We start from the raw sequence: 13,142 nt of genomic DNA on the forward strand, positions 1-13,142 counted from the left end.
TACTCGGTTTTAATCATGTGGTGGCGCTGTTGATGTTATCTCACAATGAGAAGAATTAAGCACCCAAGAATTTGTGCTTGTTTTTTTGGCCATAACTTCATGGGAGTAATTGGTTGTTGGCAAAATGCCAGGCGTAGTAGTAGAGGAAAGCAAGAAGGGAAAGCAAGAGCAAAATCCCCATATCACCGCATTCTAGACTATGGCACAGAATGGTATGATATGGAAAGCATGTTCTGTGGGTTTTATACCAATCTGATTAAAATCCGATGTAGATGTCGGCTTATCATTCATTGCTATTTTACCTTCGTTATTTTGCCTGAATTGACCTTCTTGGTACATGTTTACATTTTTTTATCCTGATGGCCTCCTCTACACGATCAGCTAAAAATGTAAACATGTACTACGAAGGTCAATTCAGGCAAAATAACGAAGGTAAAATAGCAATGAATGATTAGCCGACATCTACATCGGATTTTAATCAGATTGGTTTTTTACCAACCTATTCCAATTCCAGTACAAGCAATGTATATCTAATAATACAATAGAAACAATGGACAAATCCAGAATTAGCTGCAATGATGTCTTTATTCAATACAAAATACTTCATCATGAACAGAGCAAATACATGTGTACATGACTTTACATACATGTAATTAAACAAAAGAAACGCGACTATGCCGTATGAGGGCGCTCTCCATATTGGCAACATTCGATTTCAGATTTTCACAAGACAATGAAAAGTGCATGTTTTTATTCTGATGTTGTAAAGACAACAGATAGATCGTGCATCAACATTACATAAACCTAACTAGATATAAACAAAACAGCAAATGCCTAAAAGTTCCTGACCTAGGCAATTTTGCTATCTTCTTGGCAGTCTCTATTTTAACACAGAAAAGTTTCGAAATCTGAAGTCTGGCAATTTTCAAGATGTCACCTATTCATTTATTCTCAGTCAAGTACATTTATCCAGTAATCATGCCTTTGTGCTTATTACAATATTACCAATCGATACAACTAATTTTTTTATGATTCTTCGATACATCATTCTCATAGTGCAGATCAGGTTCAATCTTGTATTAAAATAAAATGTGTAATGTTATTTCAAATGAGACAGCCAGGACTTGATTTTGTTAATTTCTGTACACAACTAAAAACTCCCTCAAAAGACCAAATTTTCAAATTGGTTGCATTCTAAGTCTGGTTACCTGTGTCCCCCATATCTTCTTTGCATTTGGTATAACCCTTTATTTAAGCATTGATTGCAAGTTCTTCCCACACAAACGCGGGGGTGTTTGGACAAGTGATCCAGAATGGAAACAGGATGGTGCTCTAACAAATAATTGTGCTGAAAAATTCGGAAAATCAAATCCTGACAAAACGTTTTTTCGTTAAGGCAATATCATGCATCTTACACATATAATTCCAAAAATCTTCCATTTGAGACAGTTACTCTAAACACATTTCAAGAATACAATAGTCAAGTTTGGAAAACTGCTTAAACAAATGACATGTGAGGGCGCTGTATATAATTTTGCACCAGCTAAGATTAGCCTGTGAGGGCGCTATATATAATTTTGCACCACTATTTATTTTGAACGTCTCATCCTGATATGATACATTATCAAACTAAACATATTTTCACTTCAAGTCTCCGATTTAAGATCATTTGAAATCACTCCAGTGTATAATTTTAGATTAATTCCTTGACAAATTAGTACAAATTCACAAACTTGGTTACATCTTGCTCTGTTCGCTACATCTGAAACCAGTCAAACATTTGACAAGCAGTTACAGTTAAACCCTTCATAAAGATTATACAGAACAACTCCAGACAACCACATAAATGTATTTCAAAACTTTCTCTTTGTGATATTTACACACCCTTAAGGACGTGTTCCAAGCAGATAATATTGTTTTTTGTAATATGTGCAGAATTGCTCCGATACTCAAAACACACAAGTTAATATCTGTATAATGATATAACAACAGTATGGAGACAAAAGCACCAGAATCAGTGGTAGTTACCCCCTTGTTACTATGGTAACAGGTTATTGAAACAGGGTATACAAATAATAACAATCTGAGGAATTAACTAATACGATCTCTTTGAATGATTGTATGCTAAAGTGCATTTGACAGGGTAAAAATAAACTACACTGTACAAATTATTTTGGTATGGTTACTTAAATTTTTTTTACTTTCTCTCGTTGTACCAAAGCACTGGGTATATTCCGTGGTAAAGGTATCTGAACTCGCTATCTCAAATTAATTTGGAAGATGTAAAAATTAACATATCATTAAAAATACAATATTGATATTCACTCGCTTGCAGTGTATACTTATTACTAGCGTGATGTAGACCAATTGAAAACAAGTCAGTAATTTGGTGACATGCACTCAAATGTAAGTAGCTATTCAATCCTGGTCAAACGTGGTGTGCCACTCTACCCTCACCGTTGATTGATGTGTGAGGGCGCCGTCACAGTATACTGTACAGACTAATGATTGACAGTAATATTAGTAGACCGACTATTATATTTACATGCTTGCCATCAAATTGCCTACATAGTTAGACAGTCCTTCCATGATGAAATCAAATTTTACAGCATTCTACTAAGTATTTACCATACACAGTGAAAATAAGTACAAGCGTCAACAGTTTATAAGTATCAGTTTCCATGGCAACTGTAGAGTAATACTAATGTCAGATTGACTCAATTTGTAAAGTATAGGGTGGAAACCTGGAAGACGTAAAAGGTAGTTGTGAGTGACTGAAACAAGTTGCATAGTACATTGAAAACAATCGGAGGAAGCAGGAATCTCCAGTGCTTGGTACAACTTTACAAAACCCAGGAATAATTCAGTCCGTTCTAGCCATATTGTATGCGAACAGTCAACACTTCTTGCACAGTAGAATATGCAAATCTAGCTTCACATGAGGTCAAAGGTCAGATTGCCTTGCCATATATGGACATAGAGACTATGAAACATGTTGTCATTGGCAAGCTATTCTATTGGACCAATATCAAGGCATCAGTTTGAACTTGCATAAAACAGAGTTAATCTGCAAGAAATGTTGTGTCGAAGTGCCCTCACCACTCAGCTTGCCTCTTTCACAAGAAAGAGGAGGCATGTGAGGGTTTTTTTGAGGGTGGAACTAGACATTGTATCTTGCATTCCAATACAGAGTAAGCTCTTTTTATAAGGGACTTTATGTCTCATTGCAGATCTCGCGAGATATGTAAATATGCTTAGCAACAATGGTTGTCAAACATGTGATCATGGTCAAGCTTTCGCCATGACCATGTGCGATGATGTTAAGAACAATCGTGTTGCTAAGTGTTTGACACTTTCAGCTTGACCACCCTCAAGTGGTTGCTATGGATGCAATGGCTCAGGACAGGATCTCTGTTTAATGTACATAGAACGGAATGAATATTGTCACTGCCGAAAGTATGACATTATCTTTCTCTTGCAATTTTTTGACACATTTTGTCTCGTTGACATTTTCTTTTTACAGTGCTCACTCCTGGGTTATTGCAACTTTACAAGATTAAGGAATAATACAAAATTCATAATTTCTGGGGGGAAAAAAAAGGAATCTACTTACTCTGAATCTGAAATACATATTCTGAGAAGTATTGTTAGAAGTAATAAATGAATGAATCAAACTTCCAATCATGTGACTATCACACGGTTCACATATCATGCTGTCATGAATTTACAATGCATTGTGGGAAAGTTTACTTTGACCTTTCAACTCAAGCAAAATTACCATAATTGATTCAGGGTTATACTAAGTACATGGTTAACTGTCATATTATCAGTACAAAGGCTACTGTTCTTACATGCAAGAATTATAAAATAATAAATGTACGGAAATTATCTCATTGTTATCAAGTTCTGTCAAATAAAAATAAACTAGCGTAAAAGTAAATGTCTGAATATGGTCTTTGGATTCTAGTGATGTCCCTGTAAGGACAAGACGAGACGAGATGTCTAACTTGGTCTACTTGGTGGTTTCAATTTCTTGCTTGATTGCTGAAAAATATGAAAATAATTTACATTAATAATTCAACTTTATCGTTTGAGAATTACACAAACAGAATACTAATCGGAACTTCATAGTGTTTTTTGTTAAGGCTGGTAAGTTGGTAAAATTGATATGGGGAAGGTTTCTTTCCTACCAGTGGTAAGTAGGCAAAATACACCTGAGTTCCCTATTTTGTTTAATACCAGGGTTCCCCTACCAGTGTTTTTGTTAAGGGTGGCAAGTTTGCAAAAATCTATCCTTAGTCATTTACTGGGGTTCCCAAGTCAAATTTTTCAGGTTTTGGTACATATGCAATATGTGGGAAACTATGCCAGTTCTACATAATTTCTCCCTCTCTGTTGGGTGGGGTGGTGGGTGGGGTGGGGGTGAGGAATTGCCCCCAACCTAAACAAATCATTGTTTTATGATATCCACAGCATCTTGTTTCTACAACATCAACAGTCTTAAAATATTAACATTTCTATTTAGAAACCAGCAGATACTTCTTTTCTGTATAAATATTCCTTTTAAAGACAAAAAATAAGCATCATATAAGTACTTACTCTCAACTGTTGGTAAGGGGTTCTTTTCTTCAGTTGTAACATGTTTTAACTTGGTATGATCAAATGTTTTGACTTCAGCTCTTGACTCAGTTTTTTCCTCATGGATTGCTATGGAAACAAGACAAAAGATGTAGAACGTAACAATCAACAAGGGGAGAACCACAAATTCATCAATTTATTGTTATTATATTTTTACATGATGAACTCTAGTGGGGCATTATTGTACTTATTTACTGCTTAAATTCGTGACTTCTATTTCTAGGTTCATAGTTACAAATTAATGTTTTTCTATTCATAGGTTCAAAACATTTCCAACCACATTTCATTCCGGTCTGAATGACTCCTGTACTTGTATGTATCCTAAGCTTGTAATGCTAGATGTACAGAGCGCCACCAATAGTCAGACTGTAGAAATGTGGACAAAACCATTTCACCATGGGGTCATCCATCACTAGATCCATGCACCAAACACTATTTATGCTAGTTACCTCACACATACCCCACCCAAAAACTGGATGAACCAGTTGTAACCATTACCGCAAAGATAATATGCACAAAATTTCAGCTGAACTGAGCTTGTCGTATTTGAGAGAAAGTGATGACAGACAGACAGACAGACAAACAGATGGACAGACTGACAGACAGACAGGCAGACAACATAGCCACAAATACCTCCTCCAATGTTATTTTTCTTCCATCGTTTATTCACAATACCCACACAAATCCATTCATAAGACATAAATTTCATCTTGTGGGTTCAACTGTATTACTGCAGGCATCTATACACAATTACCAATGACATGAAAACAGAGTTGACAGGATCAAAAGATTGACTTCATGCTAATAACCATACTTACTCTCTTTAGTAGGAAGTACATTTTTTTCCTGAGTGTCCACATGTTTTAGTTTAGATTGGTCAAACTTAGCAACTTCACTGATATCGGGTTTGTCGTCAGGCTGCAGTTCAGCTCTCAAATCTATACACAAAATTATGAAATCACATTCATTTAATCAAAACAATTCGATAGCAATTAGTACAAGACTGTAAGATACGTGGTGATGTTTCGCCCTCACCGGCCTCCTCTTAGGGTTTGGCCATTGTTTGAGGGCGCCCCGTCACGGCGTACCTTACAGACTAAATTAGTACCTGCTGTGATGTTTTCATTGAAAAGTGGCAAGTAAAAACAGGAGGGTGAAGAATTTGGATTTGTTCATTCATTAGGTGGCAATTATTTCAACAGACCACATCCAATTGTTACACAAATGAACACAACATTAACAAAGGGGAAGAACAGTTCTGTTATATAGCTTATAGAATATTAGTTTCAAGCGACATTATATTGTACTTGGGGTTGTGCTCTTGCATGTACTGTAGCCACAGAATTGTGTGCCACTCTATATAGATGTTTGTTTTTGTATATTATATGCATGTGCATATCTGCCCATTAGTGTGTTTTTGTGTGTGTGTGTGTGTGTGTGTGTGTGTGTGTGTGTGTTCCTGTCGTATGTGTATGCATGCATTAGTCCGTGTGTGCCTGTTTTGTGTGTATGTGTGCGTGTGTCTTTGTGTGTGTGTGTCTGTGTATGTGTCTGTGTATGTGTGTGTATGTGCGTGCGTGCGTGCGTGCGTGAGTGCATGTGTGTGTGTGTGTGTGTGTATAGTGTTATATATTAATTCCTGTGTAGAATGCAGTGAATGGGCTAAATATTAAATAATGTATCCTTATAATACTTCATATTGTTAGAGTTATGGTTCAAGGGATAAAACTTTTTATAATGCATGCTATACATATAGTGTATAGTTCAAGAAACTATCAACGCAGTGAGTGTAAACAAAATTAAAAACAGAACTATTTTCAAATAATCAAGAATGAATGTTGTCAAAATGTCATAGGATGTTCGAATTGGAAAAAATAAAAGTGTGCTGTTGCACTAGACAATTCGGGTTCACATTTTGCAGTTGAATAGTACCTTCTAGTAGTCAACATGTACAAGCTTTTATCTTTAGATTAACTGAAATGTGATGTATATGTCTGTGTAACAGGAAAATGTTTTAGAGTAACTGTTGTCATTTCTTAGATATTTTGTTTTGTTTCACTTCTTCAGTACAGTAAAGTTTTGTACTAACAAACAATGCACACGTACATGTATATCACTTAAATGCATTCGAAATTTTGCACATTTCGACAAGTGATGTAGACACACGTCGTCATGACATAGACGTGTGTTGTCATGACATCGAAAGACCAGATTATATGTTCCATATTTTTTTAACTAAGTGGCTCATGCATGGTATAATAACACATTATCCTAATATTCAAATTTGCAATCATGTCATACATTTGTTTTTATTTTGAATTCGCAACTCATTTATTTGTTTAGTTTGCCTTTGTTACAAAAGCACTGCATTGTTTAGTCTAGCTGCTAGACCGCTGTTCTTTCTTCCAATGTGATACGACAAGCTACCGAAGGTGATTTTATCAAGGGTGGAACACCGGGTGCTCCATTCTCAATTAAGCAACCTTCAGTCACCTTCAGTCAGCAGCAAGACTATGCATTGTTGTAAGTTATTGAAAATGAAGGCAAGTTTACCATCTTTGCTTGGAAGAACATTTTTCTCTTGAGTCTCAACATGTTTCAGTTTACTGGAGTCAAATGATGCTACTCCGCTCACATCTGGCAATGTTTCTGGCCTCATCTCTTCTTTGAGAGCTGTGGAGTAAAGAAATAATTTATAAACACTTGAAGTTGATGAAGCACTACTAGCCCAATACAAAGATATCAAGGCCAACTTCAAGTTCCCACTATCCCTAAATCATACTTTAAGTTGAACTTGACAAGGAACGAACCAACCAATGGAAAGCTATCACAGCTGATCTGAATTCATGTACTTTAACACTACTATCAATCATATCGTTACTAAATATTTTTTTATTTGTTCAACCATGGAAAATAAGAATTATTAGAGACTTACTCTGTGGTGTAGGTAATGGATTCTTTTCTTCAGTCTCAACATGTTTAAGTTTTGATCTATCAAAGCTTTTCACCTCTGCACGGCTTTCTGTGGCTTCTTCCTTAATGACTGTCAGAAGAAAGACAAAAGTAATTATGACTTATGGTTTGATAACAAATTGTACCCTCTAATCATCACGTTGCTGTGGAACTGCCAAGGCTTTCCCAGTCAGTCCACAGGCTATCCCAGAGTCACCCAGGCCCAGCAAACATAGCACCTGCGGGCTCCGTGCGAGTAATCATCCACAACTGTTTGAGTCAATACTCTAGGAGACCCCAAATTTGTACTCGCTTTGTGAGGGAGTAAGAAAAATCTTGTCTCCAGCACGATCCAAACCCATGACCTCCCAACTGCTAATTCTGAGCTCTAACCACTATGGTATGGGGGGGGGGGGGGGGGGGGGGGGGTCTGTCAGTATATGTAAGTTTACCTTCACTGCTTGGAAGAACATTTTTCTCTTGAGTCTCAACATGTTTCAGTTTACTGGAGTCAAATGATGCTACTCCACTCACATCTGGCAATGTTTCAGGCCTCATCTCTTCTTTGAGAGCTAGAGAAGAAAGAAGGAACATGGTTAGACAAATCTGAAATGTTCTGTGCAAGTAGCCTAGCACCCCTTCTAAACCCATCCTTACAGTGATGTCAAGCATAATACACAAGTAACAATAGGGTTAATCCAAATCTTGAGTACAATAGGGGTGACAGCATGTCTTCAATGAATCCAGGTTGCATGTCAACTTTTCGCACTGTTGCTCATTCTCGAAACTATACCAGTAGGCTACACACTTTCTGTATCCCCTAGACATAGAGATGACAACTACATGTTACATCATAGAGTCTGACTTACTTTGAGGAGTTGGTAGTGGGTTCTTTTCTTCAGTCTCAACATGTTTAAGTTTAGACTTATCAAAGCTTTTCACCTCTGCTCGGCTTTCAGTAGCTTCCTCCTGAATAACTGTGAAAAGATAGCGGATTTTGAGTTTAATACATACAGCGCCCTCTATGTTCAGATGTAGATGTAATAGAACATATGGTCTTTTTTTGGTCTTTACATTTTCCTCTTTCGTAAGTACTTCAGACCATACTTTACTTACCAGACTTTCTATTTACTGAAAACAAAGGCTACAAAAATGAGTTTACATCTTCAAGTTCAAGAGTTATTTTGACACAAATTACAGAGGAATTGTTTCAAATGCAGTCACTGAACGAAAGGGACCCTGAGGTGAAAGTTACTAGTCTACAGACATAGCCTTGTCTCATTATACAAGGCTCCATTAATTCAAATATTAATGTCACCCATTGTTGTAAAATAGTTCTCAAAAAAGACAGACTTCATCCAAGAAACTGCACACTTTGGAATTTTATCTCTTTGATACAATACTTCCTGTCATAAGCCAAAATAATTCGAAACCACATCAATCCGTGAGATTTCAAAATATCCAAAATTTGAAATTTAAACAAAGTTTTGATATTTTTTTGCAAAATGAGATTAGTTTGCTGTACATCTTTGCTTTGTTACTATTTCATAGCCTGGAATACAAGAACACATTAGTAATGTAAATTACCATGTATTTAAGGATGTTGGTTTCAATTATAACATACAGCACACCAGAACCAAATCCCAATGATTAGATTTGGGTCTAGTCTAGTTACTATACATGTACATGTAGTCATTCTATAAGATCTCTTTCTAACATATAGTCAAATGGACAAATTCTATCAAAAATCTAGATAAATCTCCTTCTGGGGAAGGGATGAACCACATGTCAATAGTAATCCATCACACACTGACAGGCAGTTGTTATTGGTTTCTTGGTCAGTTTACAACTCAACCTCCCGTTTGAATGTGAGTGATGTGAGGGCGCTATAACATCATCATGTTTATATCACTGCTCCAATAGCATAAACTATTGCAGTTGGTGGTAAAAATAGAACTCTGTTCTAGAGAAATCCATTTGGAGATGATCGTAACACATACAGGACTAGACTTATTTGAAAATGATTTTTCTTTCATTCTCATACAGAGCAAATAGGGGATAACCACAGGGACACGTAGTGCATGCAAAATAAAAGGATAAATTTGGTTCGAAGAAGACCAATATATTATAATGTGAATTGAGTATGATGGCATCAAAGTGTGAATTATGAGTTAGCCAAAACAAATGGTTGATGTTGTGAGCATTTTGTAAGTATTTGTGTAATAACGTTTGCCACTGCAAGCCATATTCATTTCAACTGAGCAGTGTAAATATTTTGGTTACTATCCTGTGCATTTTTCATAAATCAAAGAAGCTTGACTATGTGCAAGGAATTTACATTTCAGGTGTCAGAACTTAGCAACTTTGTGAAAGCAGCGAGGATATAGATACCAAGAATAAAAGTGACTTTGTAAAAAACTTGGTCTAAAGGTATATACATGTAAATACTAAGGATAAAAGTATGTGAAAAACTTGATCAGTTATTTTTGTTTACATACTTCCCTTATGGCCCCTAACAAACAAATTTCCAGTTCCCCTTACATTTCATGTATACATAAAGAGATCATAAAACTGTTCTTATCAAACCATGGTGTGTAAATACAAGTCTCTGCTGTCCCAACATGCTGAGCCAAGTGTTATTAATCCAATTCAGTTGTTTACTTCCCCTGTTTGTAACAGGTTCCGTTCGTCCATGGTCTGATGTCAGCAGTTGTACTAAAAACCACCTCAATTGTTGACTGAATTTGGCTTACAGTTTCAAGTTTTGACAAAACTCACCATCTTTAGTAGGCAACACATTTTTTTCTGTTGTTTCAACATGTTTTAGTTTAGTGGAATCAAACTTAGCAATATCACTTCTGTCGGGCAATGTATCTGGCATCATTTCTGCTCTAAGATCTAACAAACACAACGCAAACACAAATCACAAATATGTTAAGCACAGCAAATCACAAGGGGTAACAGCAAATAGGAAAACAAGCTACAAAAAAAAAAGGATTGCATGCAAATTGGTGTGGTAAAATTTGTGAGATATCAGTACATCAGGTACAGTGCAAGTAAATGAGTAAATGAGTTGAAAAGTGCAAATTGTGTGTAAATAGTGTCAATACTAGGTATATTTTCTAAATGTCTGAAAATCGGACATAACTTTAAATGTCTGACATAACTTAACGTCTTAAATACATTGTAGTTCAGTTCTACCTTCTCCCCATTTGTTATGGTCTGTAGATACGTAAAATCTACCAAACCTGACCTCTCCAGTTATTAATCCAAGCCCCCCCCCCCTCCTCTGCCCCCTCCTCACCACTCCCCCATACATGGTTAAAACAAAAAATTCAATAATATAATTCATTAGTTCTGCCATAGACATTGGAGAGAGGTTTTGTTCATTCCACAACACAGCCAACAAACCCGAAACACACAACTCATTCCAGAGTACAGCCGACAAACCCATAATACAATGTTCCACAACACAGCCAACAAACCCAAAACTCACAGCATGTCCCACAACACAGCCAACAAACCCGAAACACACAATTCGACACAAACTCTTCACAAGGGTATTAACTCAGATTCTTAGCTAACAATGGATTATGTAAAGGTACAAATTTTGCTAACCACTGCAAATGCAAAATAGATACACCTAGTAGCCCATTAACATATAACATCCCTTTTATTTTCCACACGACAAACAACGTGAACTAATTTGTAAGGATGTTTAACACACCACCACACTTCTAACTTTGTACCGATGGTCAACATGGCACACTAGTAAACACTAACTTTGTACTGATGGTAATGTATTCTTGACCTCAGTTTCAACATGTCTAAGTTTAGTTTTGTCAAAACATTTCACCTCCATTCGACTGTGAAACACTTCTTCCTGTATTACTATGTAGCAGAAGTAAAACACCTAATTACAAAATATCAGGAATTCCTGTTTCATCTGTTTTACCCCAAATAAATGGATTTATTGGTACGTAAACCGTAACTTAGTTCTGTTAAACCCCAAAGAATGGCTTTATTGGTACATTTAACAATAACTTAGTTCTCTTTGGAAACTCAAAACTCTTGTCAGAAATTTGTCACTGAAGTAAAATATTTTTATGGTCTTAAATTTGACATCTGTCGTCAACAACCATAAACTATCTTTGAAGGTTTTACATGACAATCTTTCAAGATTGGTTCATTCCGAGTACAATTTCAATTTGTTTCTGAAAATTTCCAATTCCTCGATCAGGAAGAACTCAAGACTAATTTGAATTTATGCTACTAGTAATACCAAGCTGTGTAAATAATCAGGGCATGGGGGCTTTTAATGTACATACAAAATGCAGAGTTTTCAACAGCTATGTGATAAACTGGGTCAAAGTACAATTAACATGGAGGTCAAGGGTCAAAGGTTAGCCATTTTCATACAAAAACTGTCCTCGCATACATTTATGTTGCCCTTTGGTACTTTACATCTCTAGGGAGAAAATGTCCTGAAATATGTATCAATTCCAGACTTTCAAAGAGATCATTATTGTGTCAAAGTGCGAGTTTTTTTATGAAAGTATAATGTTAGTTGTGGCCTTAAAAAAAATTTTTATTATTTTTTTAGTACTCAATTTAGCAACTTCGTTGTTAACATAAAACTCAAATCGTAATCCTTACTCTGTGGTGTAGGTAAAGGATTCTTTTCTTCAGTCTCAACATGTTTAAGTTTAGATCTATCGAAGATTTTCACCTCTGCTCGGCTTTCTGTAGCTTCTTCCTTAATAACTAGAAGCAGAAATTAAATAAAAGAAAATAGAGCAAAAATAATAGAGATATGGTGAGCAAATGAAAATTAAATACAAAGCAAAATATAGTTGCCAGCATTACTGCAAATGAATATTACAATAAAGATAATGCTAGATCAATCAGCTATAGAACATAAATATATCAATTTATGTAATAATAATAATAATAATATGGCAACATATATAAAATTGTGTGTTTCTGATAACCCCGACCAACCCTACTGAGTTTAAGCCGCCAACCCTAAACATTTTTTTAAACATTTGAAACAAAAAGATTAGAAATTCTTTGTCTTTATGACCTTCATGTACATCTGTTTTCTTTCCCCAGTGATGTATGTACATATTTCATCAAACTATCACAGACTGAAGTCTGAAAGCGTATTCCGACTGACATTTCATTTGGTTTTGGGCTGAAGTAACATTTTTTTCAAAAATAAAAACAATTAAAAAAGATAAAATAGAATACTGATCAAACCTACCTACCCTGTTCTCTGAGGTCATGTTACCAGAAACACACAATTATTTTTTTTTGCCTAATAATATGCATAATTGCAAATAAAAGATTATGTATACAATACTAATACTGTGAATATATGTATTTTGGATCTAAGTTTATTTTGGCATATTTAACGGAATTTTTTTTGAGCCAAACTAAATGTGAATTCTGAATAACTGTATGTCATAAAGACTGCTTTATTTCATGTGAATCACTATTACTTAAAAAAGTGATGTGTACTTTAGTCAAAAATACTTTATGTGCAGAGTAAA

General features: G+C 35.6%; 1 protein-coding gene across 1 annotated transcript in view; it reads right to left on the reverse strand.

Annotated features, from left to right (window-relative positions):
* Positions 1-3,589: 3,589 nt before the first annotated feature.
* LOC144445187 (uncharacterized) overlaps positions 3,590-13,142 on the reverse strand; it is a 32,364-nt gene continuing 22,811 nt past the window's right edge. The window contains exons 5-12 of the mRNA XM_078134731.1: positions 12,247-12,354; positions 10,369-10,488; positions 8,460-8,567; positions 8,043-8,162; positions 7,574-7,681; positions 5,457-5,576; positions 4,600-4,707; positions 3,590-4,044 (exon numbers count right to left, since the gene is read on the reverse strand). Of these exons, the coding sequence (XP_077990857.1) occupies positions 4,013-4,044; positions 4,600-4,707; positions 5,457-5,576; positions 7,574-7,681; positions 8,043-8,162; positions 8,460-8,567; positions 10,369-10,488; positions 12,247-12,354 (824 nt within the window). The 3' untranslated portion in view covers positions 3,590-4,012. The remainder of the gene's footprint in view (positions 4,045-4,599; positions 4,708-5,456; positions 5,577-7,573; positions 7,682-8,042; positions 8,163-8,459; positions 8,568-10,368; positions 10,489-12,246; positions 12,355-13,142) is intronic.

This window comes from Glandiceps talaboti, chromosome 14 (genome assembly GCF_964340395.1).
Source record: "Glandiceps talaboti chromosome 14, keGlaTala1.1, whole genome shotgun sequence".
NCBI lineage: Eukaryota > Metazoa > Hemichordata > Enteropneusta > Spengelidae > Glandiceps > Glandiceps talaboti.